General features: G+C 38.4%; 1 protein-coding gene across 1 annotated transcript in view; it reads right to left on the bottom strand.

Annotated features, from left to right (window-relative positions):
- Positions 1-17824, bottom strand: part of LOC110464521 (neural cell adhesion molecule 2-like) — a 192290-nt gene extending 174466 nt beyond the window's left edge. The window contains exon 1 of the mRNA XM_021519773.1: positions 17540-17824. Within this exon, the coding sequence (XP_021375448.1) occupies positions 17540-17824 (285 nt within the window). The remainder of the gene's footprint in view (positions 1-17539) is intronic.
- Positions 17825-22142: the final 4318 nt, after the last annotated feature.

Below are 22142 nucleotides of genomic sequence, written 5' to 3'. Positions count from 1 at the left end.
AAGCGCAATTCCTACAGAGAAGTATTATATTATGCAATCATGCTTTTAACGATTTACCGGGAAAACCATTACTACAGACACAACTAAACTCCAGGGAGATTGCCGGACAGACAGGATCCGGAAACAGACAACGTAATTGTCTAAACCGTAAGTACAACATTTAGTGTATCTCCGCCACATCACACAGACTCGTCTCGATCGGTATATCCAAGGCATCATGTTTTCAAATTATAGCGGACTGTCATTGGTTAAAAACGACAGATGATGAAGGATCTCCCTACAGACGTCTGAAGAACGTAGGTGTCCCTATTATTTCCTGAAAACAAGGCTCTAAAACACACGGATCCCGCTAGAGACGATTTATAGGCGATACCGTACGATATAACCGTTCCACGATCGTATTGATCAATGCTTCATGAAGTTAATGATAAAATATAGCACGTTTTCAACCTTTGACATTTTCTAATTTATCCGGAACGAAAACAAAACTCGGCGCTGACATTTAAAATGCTCGCCAGTACATATAAGCACTCCAGCTTTTGTCTAGTTGTTTATATTGTCTAAGTATGTTGTAGCGCTAGAACTATTATTGTTACATACTTGGTGAGTCTCACTATATAGATACACACGAAAAATAACGACACAAAGTAAAAGGATTCCATATTTCACGGAACTATGATCTATCGGTTAATACCCATTGACAAAAGCGATAAATCCAAATAACAACGGCTTCCGAAATAACTTTTTGGCGCCAGATATCTACTGCTTATCATATAATTTATTGTAGGCACTGTTGGCCAATATACGTTATTAATGGAAATGTCTATATCAATTGATCTAGTTTTGCAAATTTCATTTTTTAAATAAAGGGGAAATACACGGAAACTCGATAAAAATATATCACATGAAAAAACTGGAACTGAAAGTTGATAGAAATAACAACTAAGGAGTCATAAAAAGAGCGGGAAAGAAACTTGTGCAACATGTACAACGTGTGAAAACCGCAAAATTATTTTTACAGCGTAGATTGATGAGACTCCGACAGCAACCTTGATTATTGCCTTGGATTGATATTGACTCATGGTAGAGATGATGTTTAATGGAACAGCTTATGGCTGTTTCTGGTATAAACATGAAATAAATCCAGTGACATTTTGATACTCCCCGCAGCAAAGATTTGGGCGTTGGGGTGTTTAAACAATGATAGGGTTGTCTGTCTGTCTGTCTGTATACATAACATGGTTCGCACTACACCTCCCAAAGTCAAAGTACTACATCGATATTAATGATACTTGGTTCATGTAACACTTTGATTGACAGGGTGTGAATACATTAATATGATTGGAGTTACTTCCCTTATTTATGGAGTTATGTCCCTTTGTTAACAAACGTTGCTCGCACTCCTCCTCCCAAAGTACTGTACTGATTTAGATGATACTTTGTGCACAGGACCGCTACATCAAGGTGATGTGCATAAATGTGTTTTCGTCATCTATTGAAGGAGTTATGCCCCTTTTATTCAAAACCACATTGAAAGAACTTTTCCTACAGTTCTTCACTCAGGCGGGGATCTAAGTTCTGCCATTCGGATGACAGATCTAGTTGATAAGTGTTTTTTTTTAAATTGGTAATATTTTATACATCGGATGTGCATTTACTATTTTATCTTGTTGGTAAATCTGATGTCATTGGCTCATATGGATGCACGGTAGTCTTGTGGTAGGACGCCGGGCTCTTGACCGAAGGGTTGCCGGTTCGAGTCAAGTCTCGGCACTGTGTTGTATCTTTGAACAAGATACTTTACTTCGCTTGTTCCAGCCTACTAAGTTGTTAATGAGTACGTGGTTGGGCAGTCCTGGAGTTGTTGTAGGCTAGCTGTGAGCGCCGAAATGGCAACACCGGCTGTATTCTTCCCAGGGTGTTGAGACAGATATCGGCTGGCTGCAAAGGCCCTATAACCACGGATAATAATTTGCGAACCGCTTTGAGACGACCTACGAACCAGGTTGTGGTAAAGTACGTCGAATTATCATCTGGTGGTTGGGTATTGATTGTTTGTATAGAGTTTCACGTCTTCTCAACATCTAACGTTGTTTGAAGACAGTTTCCAGCGAGACACTGACGAAGATGGTTGACTACAATCCCAGCATCCTCGATACTCCAGGGATTATTCTCACTTTACGTTCTCTGCACCCAAGGAATATGTCATAGCAATATTGAAGGCACACGACTAGCTGTTTGATTGGTCTCAGGTATAAAATACTTACCAATCACTAGGCTGATACCTTTCATCTGAAGATTACAGAGGAGCGACAGCCTACTTCAAGCATGACAATTTTACCGTTACGCTACTGCGAGATTCTTTTGATGAACATCAATGGATCAAACTAGTCTTGTTCCTATACTTTTGCTATGACATTGTCCATGGGTGCATAGAGCGTAATGAAAGTGAACGTAACCCCAGGAGTTTCGAGGATCAGTGACTTGATCTGTTTGCTGAGTAATAAAATCATCCCCTGCCTTGAGGGTGTGACATAGAAATCTCCAACCCGACGGGTTATTCTTTTGGTTGTCTAGAAATCTCCAACCTGAGGGGCGATGTTTCCTGGTTGTCTAACCCGAGGCTCTGCCAACCAAAAGAATAACCGCTCGGGTTGGAGATTTCTCTGACACACCCTCAAGGTAGGGGACGATTATTCCCCCCCCCCCCCTCTCCTAATATTTCAGTCACACCTCCACCGACAGTAGTCTGCCATGTTTGTAAACAAAAACACGTGTAGTATGGATATCGTCATGCACTTTTGATGTAGTCACAATTACCGGTGACACATTTGAATGACGTCACAATTAAACACGTGCTTATCGGCACGAGGCTATCTCCTCCTAGGGGATGACAAGCTGACATTTCCCGGCTAAAACGGGAGACACAGAGATGTAAAGGGTGGGGGAGCACGCTCTCCACGACTGTGCTCTAGTAGATGAGTACTGCCTCTTTGTATGCATAACTACATTTCCTACAGCAGCTAGAGAAATATTAAACTGATGTAGTCGAGTATGGCCTCAATAATTATATCTTGTGATCTTAGATACGACTCGTATAAGCACCGGAGTTAGATAGAAGTGCTGTATTTAGTAAGGCCTCCTACAGCGCGTCTAGTCTTGCGTTTGGCTTCAAACGGCACGGACGCGTCAAATTGCGCTCGCCATTGTCTTATTTTAAATGCTTGTGAGAATAAATCAATATTTATTACATCATGATTTGCACACGACGGTTTCTTCTGTCTACAAAAAATATCTAGGCACATACAAGTAATATGTCACCCATATTTGCACAGTTTGCAGAATTGTATTTTTATCATTGTTTTTTTTTTACAAAGTGCCTAATCAGGAAATCATCCTTTTACTGCAATATCCCTATAATATTCAAATTCAGGGCTTTCGCCAACAGGTAATATATACCTATTTAGGGCCTCATGACCAGACAGTAGTTATTTAATGTCCAAAAACTGGGCCTCCGTCACACTTATTCCATGTTTCGGACCTCAGACACAGCACTTATTACGTGTCCTTGTTCTTAGTGAAAATATACGTGTTGCATCTTCATGTTCAGGGCCTGGTTTTTATGACGTGTAAATTTGGACATCGTCTTATGCATATTCCTGTTTAGGTCCTCGGCTAGTTGTTATACGTATGCGTGTCTAGGAACCTTATTAAATGTTGACCCTACCAAGCGCCCCGTTTGATAATGATAAATGCAACATGTACAGTCGATCTGGGCGGTATTTGTTATTCTATGCGCCTACTCAGGGCTTCAGCCAATGGCTAATTGTTATACGTATGCGTGTTTAGGAACTAATTTCAGAAGGAAACACTTTTCCTATCGAGGGCCTAGCTCATGTATTATAACATATACGGTTAATCTTCGCATCGACATTTGTGTTTCTATGTCCATGTTCAGGGCCTCAACCTTCAGTTGTTACCTGTCCCTTAAGTGGCGTCGTTCAATAATTATGACATGACCTTGATCAAGGTCGTGTATTATGGTTTATTCCATGTCCGTGTTCAAGGCCAGTACCCTAACTTGTTATAAGAAATATCGAGGTGTGAATAGGTGTCTCCAAATCTTCGTTTTATTGCTTCATTTCTTCACTTCTTCATCCACTTTCTAATTTTTGGAGGCAACGGAACAAAAACAACCCTTATTATCACGTTATGGATTTGTTGCTCGTTTTGCTTTGTATGAGCGATGGATCTATGTTGTTTTTTAAACACGCTGTGAGCGCACGTTGCCTTCCCGCCACTGTATGTTCACCGGAAAAACAAGTATCAACAACAAATAATTGAACCAACATATATGTAAAATCCGGATTGGTACATTCCTAAACAGTTTGGTAAGTATGGATTGTGAAAAGATTCATATATCACAACCAATTAGTTTTTTTATGTGACGTTTCGATGACTATTACGGTATGTACTCTGTCACCTTAGGTATTTGTCTGATGAAGGTGGCATAGTACAGTCATCGAAACGTCACAAATAAACACTTACTGGTTGTGCTACATTAATCTTTTCACTATCCAGATTTGGGCATATTCTAATATGAAGACGAAACGCAAATCGGAAACACGGTTGATGATCAAACATATATATCACCTGTAGCTTCGTCTCGTCGTGCTCACACAGCATGAAGAACAACGAAACGAATGAATAATGAAAATAAATTGTCCATCGTCTCCTGTACCGGTAAAAACCGAATATACGAAATGACACGAACCCTCCGTAGCATTTGTCCTTATATTGTATATCGAATGAGGTAATTAGTATTTCTATATTTAGCTACATCCCAGTGAATCACTTATGACGAAATTAGTTGTTACATGAGAGGCGACGTCAGCTCTCTCACTTTTAATTTGATAACAGCTGGTGTTTTAGGTTGTACAATGTAGAGTATTTTTCCAGGTTTGACATTCTCTCAGATTGCATTTATGGAAATTGTACCAGAAATAGCCTGTTATGATCCGTGTAAACGTGTCTGCCGTGGAAATGTCACGTGATACCTTATCTAATTTCCTGTATGTTCTAGCTTGAATTGCTACGTCATCTTACACTATCAACAAACGTCCGAGAAAAAAAAGCTTAATTTATATAATTAGTGAGTCACTGCCATAAAACATTTATGTATGGACGGATATGGCCGAGTGGTCAACACTTCCGCCCCCGAGGCCCGATGACATCAAATGCATGATTTAAAAAAGGAAGTGGGTGGGGGTGAAAATTAGGACCGAGAAATCGGCTGTTCAACCCGCGTACGTATCCCAAATTTAGCTCACCTGGCCAGCTGTAACAAATTAAATGTAGCCTTGTTTATAAATATCTAAATTCGTTTTATATTTTTCAATATAAATTTCTGAAAAAACCTAAAAGCCCATGCAGACGACCGGGGTCGGAATATAAAGTGTTTTGTTTTTCGGCGGAGTAGGAAATGACCCATGATGAGCGTACCGTATCAATGAAATGAAATGACAAAAGCACAAAAAATGCGCCATTTTAAGCAAGATCTACCGTAAAACAGAAGACGTACCAATACACACCCAGGCATATACATATGTGGAGGTAATAGTCATGTGGCTTAGGAACGGTAAATAGCGTCTGTGTTGGCGTCAGCCGTACAATGATATATGTTACAATCATGTATAATTATCGTTGATTGGACGAAACCTTGTTCAAGAGTGTTGATAAAATACAATGACGTCATGAAGTGCCTATGACCTACACGGGAGGTCATTACTGCGATTTTATTCTTTGTTAAATCATAAGGCATAGGAAATTCGGGAAAACTCCATCAAACATTTTTTTTTTGACTAATCAGAAAGCTGCATTGTCGATCGATCGGTTCGGTTCCGTCGTAAAGATGGCAGACGACGAGTCACAGACCCCTGAGATTGGAGGGAAATGAAGGATTCGTCATGTAACAAAAGAAGAAATGAATCAACGTCTGACAAACAATGCCTTTAAAAAAGTACTGAACAGGCTGCAATTGTAGTCTGTGAACTGTTCGCCAAGAATAGACATGATATCGCATTTGAGACGCAGAGTGTAGCCGACCCGTTTGAACTATTAACCAGGATTTTTACGTGTCATATATCAATACAATTATTCATCTTCTTTGAGGATAGCACAAGTATTTGTCATCCCTGAGAAGGCGATACTATCCAGCCTACGGGAATATCTCTTTTCTCGGCTCAACAAATTCTAGGTATAACCGAATAGAGAGTAGTTTGCTTCCACCGAGGATCAAACCCGCGATATGTAAATTAGATGACGTAGTGTTTTCCTACATCCTCATTGGTTGGATTATAATCACGTGGAGGTCGGTGATTTGTGCTCCACGCACTCGTGAATATATGCGTCCGAGCAATAAACTCGTGCTTTCTGATTCGTTAGAAAAACACAAGTGTTTGGTCTTGCATATTTATCATACAAAAAGCATGGGCTTGTTCACTTGTCTGATGACGAAAAAACATAAACTTGTTCATCTTCTGAACACGGTATACTCGTTCTATTCTGTTATCATAAATATACATATTCTTGTTCACAAAGTGAGAATTGATATAGTTCATTGGTTCTCTGCAAAGATCACCCGTTCACATCTTTAGTAATGAATAAGGTATATTGGTTCACATCAGACGTATGCTGACGTATGCTGGTTCATGTCTGTTCCTAAATACTATTCCGTCTTTGCGTATAGCGGAGTTATCTTCTCTTGAGAGCAGGCATTGATTGTTACGTCATTTGTTTGTGAGAGAAACGTCATCAATTATTGAGAAAACGACGTAATTTTCTCACACAAACCAATGCCGTAACAATCAATACCTGCTCACAAGAGAAGATAACTCTGCAATACGCAAAGACGGAATATGTGCTTGCTCAAAACACAGAACTTAAACGGCCAAAGGTGAACAACTCTCATAAAAGGAAGCCTGTTCGTAGAACCGATGTCAACAAAGGGAGGTAATAAGTCCCCTGCGTAAAGTTTGATTTCATAATTATAAATGTCACACGAGCGGGATCACGCGACACAGCAGGCACCTGCTTGCAAGTTTTAACAGTCTCGGTCAAACGTTCAAAACTAAAATTGGCTCAAATATCTGTAATATAATATTAAATAAAAATGTTGTCTTTGGGAGAAATAATCGACGCTGATACCATGACTGTGGTTAAAACAGAAACACATGTTTACTGTTAGTCGGATCATTATCTTAGTCACGAAAATATTTGAAACATTATGCTCTGTTTTATTTCATATTAGCTGATGTAATATTTTGAATTTATGGTTAAATATCCAGACGATATTTCAATCATGAGACATGAAAATTGGCATTTTTAATATGTATATAGTACCACATTCATTTACATAATTCAAAGTATCTAAAACAAGCTAACAATTCTTTGCGTGCAATCAAACATATAATCTGGTTGTTCTTCTTAAAAGGGTCAGCTTAATGTTTCTTTAACGAAATTTTTTAATTTGCTATTTTGTTTTCGAAATGTATGATTTTTTTTAAACTGTTTCGTGTTTGTTGTCTTCAAATAATTGTTTTAAATCCTTATGCATGTAATTAAATTTTCAAATAACAAGATTCTTTTTATCAAAATGTACATTAAAACTTTGCCTTTTCTTATAGTTAAGATAACCAAGATTTGAACATTTCAGCTCTGGTCGATACTGGAACTGCTCATCACTTTGTCATCTTTCGTGTTTTATTAGAACCAGAGACGTATACTCTGTGATTGTTTTTATGCTATCACAAAATTAAAAGAGTTTAATTTTCATATTACATAGACAGAGAAGTATTCTTTTTAAAGAAATTTAATCAAAACTATTTTAAAAACTGGTATGGAAGTTTAGGTATATAGATTTGATAGGATACTGTGATATGTGTGCATGTCCCGGTTATCGCCCTTCCGTGTAAATCACATTTCGTTTGATATGCTGTGATAAAACTCTTTTATATCTGAGACATAGAAAGCCTACAGACCCGTTTGTATTCTCTGATTGACGACCAACACAGAACTTAAATCGACCTCGCAGCGCTTTATTACGTCTGTGAAAATATATCAAAGGGAAAATTCAATTACCCGGTCTGAATTGTACAGTGTTACGTAATTCGCGATCTGTCGTGCCGACCAGGTCTAGGGAGCACTATAGCCGACAGAACGGAGCAGTATTACTCTGTAATGTATATCGGGTTCTCACAGTAAATATCAGTAGTTTGTATATATTTTTTCTCATATTTCCCTGATGACTGTTTTGATAAATTAACCTTCCATGTCAGTCGATATGAGTAGAAAGTAAATTAACTAGGCATTGTGACGTTATGATGGATGACCAATTGAATATTCCCCTACCTTGGGGGCGTGACAGAGGAATCTCTTACCCGAGGGGAATTTTGTGTTGTTTAACCCGAAGGTCTGCTAAGGGTTAAACAATTGAATAATCACCACGACAAGGTGCTGTGACGTCATGATGAAACGACAAATATAATATTCCCCTACCTTGAGGACGTAACAGAAGAATATGTAACCCGAGGGCTCATTTTGTGGTTGTCTAACCCGAGGCTCTGTCGATGGCTAAACATCTAAGTAAGCAATCACCCGAGGGTTGAATGGTTCTCTGTAATACCCTCATGGTTTCAATTCAATTCAATTCAAATTAGTTTATCATAGTGTCACATGTAAAAAGGTACAAGTATTACACTCTCTAAAATATGTCTACTCACCCACCTTTACATCCAGTCTATATTAGACACTCTTCTCCTAACAATTTAGACTGTAAAAGTATTACATATATATACATACTTATGAATTAAAAACAATTTGCCAATATAAAAACTATAAACATAATTGACATTAAAAGAGACATTACTGTTTAATTATAGATCAAGTTGCGACGTCGATTAAGAATATTAACACAGGTTTTGGCACAGTACCTCGCCAAGTAAGGGTTGCTTAGAATTACAACTAACTTTTCCTCTTTACTCATATTGTAAAAATCATTTGGTAGGTGAGCTTACTATTTTATTCCATCCCAATATTATGTTTGAGAACACTAGTTTATCTTATATCTCTAATAATTTTATCCTAATTTTCACTAATTCTGATGTCGTATTGTATTATTCCCATGACGACATGCTTTTTGACACGTGCTATTTGTCATACCCTAGGGATGAAGGAGAAATCACACCATAGGATTGACAGAGAAATCACAGCCTAGGGCCAACAGAAAAAAACATACCATAACGATGACAACGAAAGCATATCTTAAGGGATGACAGAGGAATCATACCCTAGGGGCGGTTGAGAAATCATATCATAGGGATGACAGAGGAAGCATACCCTAGGAGCGACAGAGAAATAATAGTCTTCGGATGACAGAGAAATTGTATCCTAAGGGGCGACAGAGAAATCCTACCCTAGGTGGACAGAGAAATCCTACCCTAGGGGCGACAGAAAAATCATACAGTAAGGGCGACAGAGAAATCCTACCCTAGGTGGACAGAGAAATCCTACAGTAGGGGCGACAGAGAAATCATACAGTAGGGGCGACAGAGAAATCATACCCTAGGTGGACAGAGAAATCATACAGTAGGGGCGACAGAGAAATCCTACCCTTGGTGGACAGAGAAATCATACAGTAGGGGCGACAGAGAAATCATACAGTAGGGGCGACAGAGAAATCATACCCTAGGCAGATAGAGGAATAATACACTTAAGGTTACAGAGAAAATCAAGCCATCGGGGCGGCATATAAATCATACACTATGGGCGATAGAGATATCGTACCCTAGTGGTGACAGATAAATCATACCCTTGGGGCGACATTTTTGACAACTATCTAAATTTGAAAAAAATGAAATTTATAGTTTATTATTTTCCCAGTATTACATAGTTTCAGATATTCTCATGAAAATTGCCAATGCAGTGTAATTAAAATGAGATGTTACATTATAACAGTTTTAAATTTGCATGAGCCCGTTCTAAATACAGTTAAATATGTGTTAAGCCTACCAAGTGACAGTTTCAAGAGTGGTATTTTAGCAGAAATTATCTCTTAAAGGAACCACATGCATTTGTTGAAAAAAATAAGAGTAGGAAGAGTAATCTCATTTCAAATTATAGGTTTAGATATAACTTTATCACATAATCGGCCTGTTATCCGTGCAATATTTTTACATTAGTCACTAGTGTATTATACCCTGGAGCGTTTTGCATCGGCTGTGCCTGTCAGAAATCGATTGTGACGTCATAATAGAGAGGTTTAGCAACCTTACGTGTACGGGTACGTGTAGCTTATTCACATTGAAAATCTGGCTATCGCCGAGTTCATATTTCAGAAGGTATTTTAGCGCAGATAAGTCATTGATCTGAAATATCTACTGTATAAACACATTCAATTGCATATTAAATAATAGGTTAATTAATCCTTTTCTAAGAAGAAAACCATTAAATAGACAGAAATGTCTACACGTTGGTACTTACGCGTGAAGTCCGCCGAGCCCGAGCGCAGAAACTGAAGACGTCATACACTGAAAAACTAGGGAATTCCCCTCCTACACGTACACGTACCCGTACACGTAAGGTTGCTAAACCTCTCTTATATGGACAATGACGTGACGTCATAAATTGTGAATGGCGCAACAAAATGTCTGTCTCCGTTTGATTAAGCCCTCTACATTTTAGCTTTAAAACCTGTCAAAATGTAAGTTTTCTGAGTTATGTGTTAACAAGTATCTTTAATTTGTTTTAATTTCATATGAGCTTTTATGAAACTCGCCTCGAAGTTTTAATTTTTGCTCGCCAAAGCTCGCAAAAACAAAAAAGTCCTAAGACTCGTTTCATAAATCTTATATGAAATGAAAACTCATTTAAGATCCTATATGTAGTACAACTAGACTATGGTTCTACGGTAGCTCAGTTGTCTGGAACAACAGTGTAATGATCGGCGGTCCCGAGTTCGAGTCCTGTTTTGACCACGCTGCATTTTTACAGTCAGAATATTGTTTTTGATTTAAGCTGTTTATTTTATCGTTTTGGTGCGTATCTCAAGCAGAGTCGATTATGTCATGTATCGTTAAGTGTTTGTTTGGTATTTTTTAATAAAAGGAAATATGACAACAATGTAAATGCTGAAAGAATCTGTACTCGAAACATCGCAGCGTATCTGTCCGTCTTACAACAGAAATATACGCTGATATTATTTATGCAAATGGTATTTGCATTAGCTCCTTTGATGTATTTCACTTCATGAAATAATAAATGATAGCAATTGATTGGAAAAAGCCATGAACAGACAAAGATATCTATTTATATTTGCAATTCATGTTTACTGTATTGCTGAATCTAATCAATTATGTAGCAGTTTGAACACGAACACAAAATGGTGTCACGTGATTTTGTTATGACGCCATTAGCATTGAATTTGTCAGTGTGAGTCTGACGCTTGGCAGCTCGTTTCACATAAAACGTTGAAACGTTTTGAATCAATCACTCAAATGACGTAGATATGATGGTGGGGTAAGTGATACTTAACAAAATGAAATTGATATGACACGTGTCAAGACAAGGTCGTGAAACTGCAGACTTCCGGGAATGACGTACAAGAACAGATGTAAACATTGATATATATAGCGATTAAAATTGATGACAATAACCTGTCAAGTAAGTTTGATCAAATGACAAAATCAAGTTTTGTCTGCTCAGGAAATCCATTAAAAAGTGAAGCTGACAAAACGTATACATCACATCGGTTTGATAACCGCATTAATCTTCAATCCTCCAGACAATGTATCGCAACAGCAATACACTAAATAGACCACATGGCCACAAACTCATGCATATATATTCAATAAGATCCATCAGTTTGGAAATATGTGACATTACATTTTTTCCTGACTACACAAATAATGTACGTAGTAAACGTGTCGTAACGTTTGAAGACAAAGGGACCAGTCGGTCTTGAAACGTTTCGACGCGTTTGATACGTACATTGTTTGTGTAGAAAGTAAAACTTTGATATCATGGATCACACGCTAAATCAGTTAATTTAATTTCAGACATTCAAAGTATTCCGTCTTTGCGTATTGCAGAGTTATCTTCTCTTTGGAGCAGGTATTGATTGTTACGTCACTTGTTTGTGAGAGAAACGTCATCAATTTTTGAGAAAACGACGTAATTTTCTCACACAGACCAATGACGTAACAATCAATCCCTGCTCCCAAGAGAAGATAACTCTGCAATACGCAAATACGGAATATCAACAATGTGTTATCTTGTAATCAACACAAACAATTAACGTATCAGTGAAGATTACATTTGATTTGAAATCAACCTTCCAGACATTCAACACCACTGTGAAGTCTCGTCACTGCAATTTTAACGCTCCCAACAAAATCGACATATCGGCAAGTAGAATCAACATTTATATTGCCACATTTTGTCCAGCTAGTTCATTGTTTGCAAGTCTCTTGTAGGCTGTAATAAGACATTTCATAAAGATCTCTTTTCGTAAATAAACCACGTGGTTTACATCCGGGGCTTTGGTGGGGTTAACGTTGTCTTCACTTCCGCCGCGCCTCCGTATATACCTAATAATTTGCTGTTATTAACCCAATAATCTCGGATGTTCCGCAGTAATGTATTAGATTACCGTGTAACAAGTTAGGCCGTGAAAACAGCTGTTTCATATACATGCAACTAATAAAAACAGCCGAAGAGCGCCTGCGTTATTTTTAAGAGCCATAAAAAAGTGTTTTTCTAACGCTGATTATCATCACTATTATGTAGTAGGCAAGCTACTGTTGGGTGGCGTTTACAACAAACACTTCAAAGATCTGAAATGACTTTAAGATAGGAGCACCAGACATTTTTCGAAATGCTATCTCGAGAGAGTGACAAAGTTCGGTTTATTTCCACACGCATCCCAAGGTAGACAGGTATCTTGACGTATTGAGGTATGAGTAGTTAGTATGGCTTTGTTGTTGGAATTGGGCAAAGCCTCGGGTTTTACCAAATTTGAAAACCCCTCGTGTGGAATGTCCCTATCCTACACCCATGGTCTTGAAAGAGTCTTATAATCTTTGTCTTTCTACCAATTCCGTCTTTGCGTATTGCAGAGTTATCTTCTCTTGAGAGCAGGTATTGATTGTTACGTCATTGGTTTGTGCGAGAAAATGACGTCGTTTTCTCAAAAATTGATGATGTAACTCTCATAAACAAGTAACGTAACAATCAATACCTGATCCCAAGAGAAGATAACTCTGCAATACGCAAAGACGGAATAGCTTGTGTTCACACAACTATTTCGGAGTCGGTGGAATGCTCCTCTTGCCTTCCTCAGCCTGTTTTTGATATCACTACTACCTCTTCCTTCTCTGTGCATTACAGCACCAAGATTTACAAATGTCAACATCTTCTATTATTTCTTTGTTCGATAGGATATTTTCATTATTTCTTTCTTGCTTGTTCGCTCCCGAGTGTCTTGACGTTACTCGCACGATGTTGGTTACACCTTATGTAACGTAAACTGGCGTCGTTTTTAGTCATACATGGCGTCATTTTTAGACGTTTTATCAGATTTTGCATTATTTGGTATGACCCCTTGTACGCTATCGTGCGGAGAAAGAAAAATGGTCAACATGACTTATAAGCTTTTGTCATAATTGTTGTGAAATAATAAAGTTTAAAAATTGACCGGAATTAGGAGGGGAAGATAGATGTGGTTGTGGGAACAGGGTTATATTCTCAAGTTTCCATTCTTTTAGAACGAGTCGGTTGTTCCAGTTTTAGATTTTTGCTGTACATATGTCAACAGAGAATCAGTATCAACGTCAGCTATCTGTGTTAGTTTTACTGTATTTCTACAATTCTATTTATAAGTATTGACTTTATTCACGTAGTGTTTCAAAAACTATAATGATGTAATACATTTAATTCGTACTTGCCTCCTTGTAATAGCGCGGATCTGATGCCGACTTTATAGTGCTTTGTCATACTGTTAGTGTCATTCTAACAGTTTTCATTGGTCAACAGCTCAGCTGTGATGTACTATATTGGGGTTCTAGTCCGGTAATATGAAGTCTTCTCCAGTTATATGAAAGCGCGTGACCTGCTAGTCCGTTAATATAAATGCGCGTGCATGGGACAACTCCCATTGGCTGAAGCCGAGTGTGTATTGCGAAAGATCCCGAAGCGTTCCGAATACCTGTCGTCTGTTACAACACAGCAATGGCTGACAGGTTCGCTTCACACACGACGGAGGACATTGCGTCCACAATCCTGAAATCATAGCGGCTGACCGGCAGGAGCTGTATTCGTCTCTGCATATGAACCCGTGTGTATCCCAAGGATTGGCGAACAAGGCACAGTGTGATATCCGGCTGTATTTCTGTCGGCGAGGTTGCGAATATATGGATTTTTTTTTATAATACTGTTGGCTTAGAATTGTGAATTTGAATACATATTTTGTTATTTGAATTTCATTAATTTGTTTTATTTTAGAGTTTGCCGTATGACAAATTCGTTATACAGGTTTTGTTACCCGCACAAAACCTGTATAACTAATAATCTAACTATAAATACCCAGCACAGCATCCCGCCAGGTCACATTATACTGACAACGGATGAACCAGTTGTTGCTATTACCCTCAATGCTGAACGTAACGAAGGGAATAACAACTACCATGTTTAAGGACTTTGGTATGTCCCGGCCTTGGGACAGAGACCATTGCCTTTCTCACCTGGGCGAACAATCTACATTGAAGCCAGAAGTGAGGTATTGCCAAGCTAAGCGCTAGAAAATATAAGGTCGTTAGAAGTAGAAAGAATAGTCTACCCGAGGTGCAGGTCAGATCTGATGTTCTTGACTCTCGGGTAGAATACCCATATCAAAATTACCTTCAAATAATAGTCTCTAATGATAAAATAATAAAATAGAATAAAGTTATTATCCTGATTCCTTAATGAATAACATTTTTATTGAATTCAATGATTGTTTTTTTTTCCATTTTTTTTTCATTCTGGAAAATTTCGTTTGAAAAACAACCATTGAAATGAACCTATCGCCATAAGTACGAAACACAACCGTTGAAATAAACTTATCGCCATAGGTACGAAACAAAACCGTTGCAATAAACCTATCGCCATAAGTACGAAACACAATCGTTAAAATAAATATATCGCCAAAATTAATTTGTTTAGAGTACACAGGTAAGTAGATAGATAAAGAACGTAAACAATTACGTTTTTACGTGTTGCTATTGATATAAACTGAGTTAAAGCCGAATCTAAAAAAAAAATACAACACGATCGTCATCCGCACGGTTCTATACGCTCAAACGAGAGGCCGACTACATCTAGTGGTACCAGGCAGAACGTGCTCACGCGCCACGTAGTGAAGTGGTCGACAGCCATTAGGCTATTGATTTCCTGTCATGCGCGGTAATGGCATACGAAGAAGCTGTCGAACGATTTTCCGTGTACTAATTGTGTGGCTATAAATAGCGCTATGAATGGAGCAGGGTTTGAAGGATCCGTCTATTTAGAACGTCTAACCCAGGGAGGTCTTACGTAACGGAAATCTATAAACTGTACATAATCACGTCTTCAGTTACCAATGTTGCGGCACAATATAACATTTTTTATGGAAGCCGTTTAGGACTAAAAACAGTGATATTTTACCGATATTTGTGATTGCATCAACAGGAGTCGGTTTTATTTAAAAAGGCGGTCGAGCCATTTAATCCATATCCATAACTTTATAAAACGAAATTCCAAAAAGTACAAAATATGGAGGACTTTTTCCTGACATAAAATAATATGGTCGCGTGTTTACATACACAAATATGGAGGCCCTCTCTGTGACAGAGAGCATATAACTTGCCAAATGCGATCTTTGAGTGCTTGCATACTATTGTATATTGGCCCGAGTGTTGCATCCTCACAACAGCTGAAATAATGTACAGACGGTGTACACAGTCTAGGGACACTTATACGTGTCATAGTCTCACTGAATCGTCATAACCCCGAGAAAGAAGTGTGACGCTACACGTGGTCACACTATCCTGACAAAGTACTCAACAAAGGTGCCAAGCAAGGCGACACTGAGAGGAAGAAATAGGAATTGGACGGACGAACAGACAGAGGTCCAAAATACTGGGGCTGCAGATTAATTTTGATTTCTCCCATACCAAAAGACAAAGAAGAAAATCATGATTTTTGTAGGCATCACATTAGCCTCAATAAATCATGCAGTGGTATACAGCAGGTTCGTTTACCAGGCATTACACAAATACCATTTTACATTTTACATTTACATTTTAGAGACCCCTTTATGCCAGAGAATATCCAACCGGCTTAATTCTTTGGGGTGTTCACATACGAATATTTAGGCCCCTCAAAGAGAGAACAAAGAGCGATTTTATGATACGTGCTTCATACATGTTTGATGTTGTGATGGACGTACTGACCTGCTGTTAACATTACATCAGTTGACACAAGTATGCACTGTCGTAATTGCGACAATTGGGACCTTTGTTTTTTCAATTCTTTGTTACCTAATGCTATTATGTTATGTGGTGTCCCACAAGACACATAGGGCCCCGATATCATAAAACGATGTTAAGACTAAAATTGTCTCAAGTTTTGACTGAAACAATCACAAATGACGTCAGGAATAGTAACGTCATACGTGAGTGGCTAAGTCAGAACCAAGGTATAAGATTGTAAGCATGCTTTTTTGTGTGTGTGCTAGCTCGCTATCATATCCAAGGCATTACGATGGACACCTCGTCAGTGGACATCGTTTTTCAGATTATATTTATGTTTATGAGGACGCTAAACAATGAACGAACAAACAAACAAGCAGACAGATACTTCTGTGTGATATAGCGGTGAAATTGAACAGGCATGGTAGTCTAGTGCTTTTACGCTCTCGTGCCCGAAGGGTTGCGGGTTCAAGTCACGTCACGGCACTGTGTTGTATCCTGGAACAAGATACTTTACTCCGCTTGTTCCAGTCTACTCAGCTGTAAGTGAGTACGTGGTTGGGCAGTGCTGGTATTGTTGAATGCTTGCTGTGAACGCCTAAATCTCAGCACCGGCTGTGTACTCCTCAGAGAGTTGAGAAATATAGTGGCTGGTTGCAAAGGCCCAATAACAACAAATAATAATCTGTAAACATTATATTGTGTTACATTATTATAACATAATTGAGACGTGTACGTCACACTAACCCCCTGGACGTCCGTGGGAAGAAAGTGGCAACTTTTGTCTCACACTCCATGTAATATGACGAGGCGACCAACGTGGACCCTCACTGCAAAATCGTGGATTTTCTCTTTCGTCCTCCGCTTAGGGGACTTTGAAGAAATCGAAACTGATTTGTAACCAAGGTGATGAACCAATGAATATAAAAAGTCACGTGCTATATGAGTAAGGTTTTGACGTAGTATTTTATCACAGTTTTATGGAACCCCAGTTTTACTGAACCGTCCATCACAGTTTTATGGAACCCCAGTTTTACTGAACCGTCCATCACAGTTTTATGGAACCCCAGTTTTACTGAACCGTCCATCACAGTTTTATGGAACCCCAGTTTTACTGAACCGTCCATCACAGTTTTATGGAACCCCAGTTTTACTGAACCGTCCATCACAGTTTTATGGAACCCCAGTTTTACTGAACCGTCCATCACAGTTTTATGGAACCCCAGTTTTACTGAACCGTCCATCACAGTTTTATGGAACCCCAGTTTTACTGAACCGTCCATCACTGTTTTGTACTATTTCTGTTTTTTCCCCGCGTTACTTTAGTCCAATATAAAACATGGACGGTACTTTACTTGAAACACATTTATTGCCAATAAAATTGAACAAGGGATTTGGCACAAGTTATTACAACTTATCACAGCCTTCTCCCGTCATACATTTACAATTACATGTCAACAATGATACTAGGCATAAACATGAAGTAGATATATATATATAATATTCACACAGGTACAAATCAAGCACCGTTCAAAATCTTTTGATGAAGTGATGCACATGTCCAAAAAACGTAAGAGTTAAGGTCTACCAAAAGATCTGGATCGCCAAACAAAAGAATCTCTTAATTTAAATCTATACCTAAGGCATTCAAATTTAGAAACAAAAGACGCCTTTCATTGCTAAAAAATTGACACTCAAAGAAAAAGTGAAAGGCATTCTCACATGGATGTCCACAGATTCAAACTGGACTATCGACAAGATTAACTCTGTAAAGGTCATACTTAAGGGAACTAAAATTGTGCCTCAGTTTAGTATGTATAATATTTAATTTACGTTCTCCAAAACTGAAGTAGGTAGGAAAGGGGATTGTGACCAAGATTACTCTCCTCACAACCACTGTCTTGCCCGACCCTTGGACTAAAGCACATGTCAGAGATGACATTGATGCAATGTCTAAATCAAACAACCCTTTCAATAACGCGATTAATTTTAAGCAGGCCGAAAAAATATCTGAAAAATACAAAACTGTCAATAATTATCCCCGTGTTAGTTTGATTATCGAGTTACGAGGAAGCTATTAACTTTAAAATTGCAATATTTACCTCTCTCTTCTCCAAGTTATTTGGTTTAATGATATTTACATGATAAATCGATATTGCAGGTGAATTCTTATAAAGCCATGCACGCGATGGCATATTGCGTTTAAAATTGAAGAGAACGTAACACGTAGAAATCGATTTAAGTCTTTTTTATTCAAAACTGTTAGAACAATTACTGTAAAAGCATTTTTTTACGGCTCCTAATTTTCGCCGATTAGCTGAATTGGTCATCCCGTTTGTCCTATTAACAGCCATGGTCATTTAAGGACGTGTCTCCATGTGTGTAATATATGCTTGCACGTGTGGTCCGTATGAGGCGGTATGTCAGTGTATTCCACCCTCCCTTCCAGCCTGCGATAGCGCAGATCTGATGCCGATTTTATAGTCATCTTCTCTTGAGAGCAGGTTTTGATTGTTACGTCATTGGTTCGTGTGAGAAAATTACGTCGTTTTCTCAAAAATTGATGACGTTACTCTCACAAACAAATGACGTAAAAATCAATACCTACTCTCAAGAGAAGATAACTCTGCAATACGCAAAGACGGAATAAACAATGAATGAGATATTCGAAACAACGCGAAGCGAAAATAGTATCAATAAATATTATGTGTTATGTTTATAGGGGCCGACAAGGTAATACACGTGGGATCCATTTTTCAACTCAAGAACTTCCTTTTTGTTACAGATTAATACGCAAGGCGCGACTGGTCTACAAAATGACAAATTCCGGATAAAAAGCATGATATTTTTCTTATTAGTGATCGATATTCGTTGTCTTTTCGGAATGACTCTGCGTTTTTCCCTGGGTGTTTTCGGCAAATAACACTGTCAGACTTTACACTCAAGGAGTTCTTAACCGATATGTCTAAACAAGCTGAACAAGAAAACATTGAAATAGCAGTTTAACACAAAACAAAACAAAATTGGTCACGTGAAGATAAATCGCGTGATCTCGTGTCGCTCGGACTTTGTACGTCAGTGAGTTTAACAATCATCGACAAAAGTAAATGTGCTTTCTTCAACGAAAGCCGCACACTTATATTAGATATACAGCTGAATTACGTAGCCAACCTAATGACGGGACGATTGGGAATACGGTAAAAGCGTTTGGAAATGTACTAACTAATCTTTTGAGAATGTGGTAAGTAAAATAAGGTGCTACTTTACGAAAGGGTGGAATTGTTTTTGTTATTTTAAATGAGAGAATGAACAAATTTGAAGGACACGCGACAAGGCAACAACAGTGCACTGACAGAGATAGACTTATTTGAGCTTTTGTAAGCTGGTCGCTGACGCCAGATGATACCAACGATATCTATGACGCACCCAAGACACCCTAGTCCTGGTGGGAGGTATCATTAACCCCTGACCTTTTGAATGAACAATTACCGACAGAAACGCCAGATATATTGTGGTAAAGTTTTGCCGGTCTTATATGGAATTAGGCTTACTGATCACAGACAAGGAACAATTTATGTCTGTCAGCACTTTCTGGCTAGCTTTACTCCTTGGTACAATCTAACGCGATATTTTCCGGCAGACAGGCGGCGCTGCTAACACTAGTAAATAGTTCGACTGGTGCGTTCGATTACCTATCAGTATCTCTCTTTTGATGAAATAAGCGCCCAGACGTTGTCAAGGTTCACCCAAAGGGAAAATAATAATAGGCTTCATAATAGAGTCCAAATGTCGTGCACACAAAGGGGACATCATAGTTGTTATTGTCTGAAAGCCATATGTTGTAATCAAACGCGCCCGTAAATGAGCTTCGGCATTCAACGAATAAAAAGAGTTGCGTCCCTTGTCCTGTCTGTAACTAAGTCCGAATGTGATTATCCATTCGTTTTTACGTGTGCGCGTTATGATGTCAACGGAACGTATTCGATTGACCTTCATATTTTATTAAGTTATACGAATCGAAAAGTACGGGACAAATCATTCCGTAGCGTGTCAATTTGGCCGGCCATTAAATAGATTCGGTCCTCTGACCAGAGAAACCCGTCAATCTGGTTAGAGAAAATAATGATAAAAAAATAGTTGTTAAAGGTAAACGTTTCTTTCATAATTTACTTTCATTTTAAAGCGATTACAATTTCATTTATTTAATTGAACAAATAAATAAAATACATAATAAAATAAAATAAAAATATTTAGATAAAAATAAATAGATTTTCCGGACGGATTTTGAAGGAGCTGGCTTGTCTGGACTAACAAGGATGAACAATTGTAGCATTCATTTTTTCGTATACACTTCATAATCTTGCGTACAATTGTGAGTCATACTCTTTTAACTGAATAGAGTCATCTACGGTTGAATCTGTAACATTTTGAAATGGGAAAGCGCTAACTTATTAAAACGTCCTATGCTGCTGGCTTGCATTTTTCCTTGGCATTTGTGAGGTCGTGCAGGCAAATGTTTACAACGTCTAGCTGGAGTGATCTCCCCTGTTAACATTAGACCACAACGCCCTCCAGGGACATTATATATGAACTACGGGTAATAACTCTGATATCGGTCTGCATGACATTAACATTGATCGCGTAAGGGCTATCAAATTATGCTGTCAATCTGACTGTCTGTAAAATATTGCCGATGGCTGGTTGCTATGGTTACGCGCAGCTCTTATGCAATTGATCATATCGCTAACCCATCACTCATCTCGTAACTACAGGCGATCTACAAATAGATTAGTGACGTCATCAATCAAAATAATGAAAATTAATTACATTCTGCAAGGTTTTTTCAATATTTTTTTCAATCTTTGTATCGAATTCATTGTAAAGTATTGTCCAAAAAATACAGTAATTAAGGAGGATAGAATTGATTATGTAATCGTTAATGTCAATGCAAAATGTCCTATCTTGGAACTTCCGCCATATTAAGGCGGCGTGTCGCGTCGTGTGTCATCTCACTCAACAGGATATCCAAAATTTGATATGCATTAATTGACATATAGTGTTGTACATATGTTATTCCATATGCCTTGCAATATGGAAGGAAACAAGCAAACGTCAACTTTCGCTACTAGAATGTTTCATTTTCCAGTTATTATGACGCGAGGACAGGTCTCATTAAGAGGGTGATGCTGTAAAAGTCATATGATTTCATTTCAAATAATGCAAGATGATTGTAACGTAATTAGCGCCATCTCTGCCGTTTCAAGCTTTCCGTCGACGCAGATTGTAGTGTTAATAGTACCAGCTCTGCCGTTTCAAGCTTTTCGTCGACGTAGAATGTAGCGTTATTAGTGCCAGCTTTACCGTTTCAAGCTTTTCCTCGACGCGGATTGTATTGCATTTTAGTGCAAGGTCTGCCGTTTCAAATTTTCGTCGACGCAGATAGTAGCGTTAAAGTGCCAGCTCTGTCGTTTCAAGCTTTTCGTCGACGCAGATTGTAGCGTTATTAGTGCCAGCTTTGCCATTTCAAGCCTTTCGTCGACGACGTAGATTGTAGCGTAATAAGTGCCAGCTCTGACGTTTCAAGTTTTTTTAGTCGATGTA

This window comes from Mizuhopecten yessoensis, unplaced genomic scaffold (assembly GCF_002113885.1).
Source record: "Mizuhopecten yessoensis strain PY_sf001 unplaced genomic scaffold, ASM211388v2 scaffold11005, whole genome shotgun sequence".
In the NCBI taxonomy this organism is placed as follows: domain Eukaryota; kingdom Metazoa; phylum Mollusca; class Bivalvia; order Pectinida; family Pectinidae; genus Mizuhopecten; species Mizuhopecten yessoensis.
The sequence above is the reverse complement of the archived record's forward strand: the minus strand, read 5'-3'. Positions and strand labels throughout refer to the sequence as shown.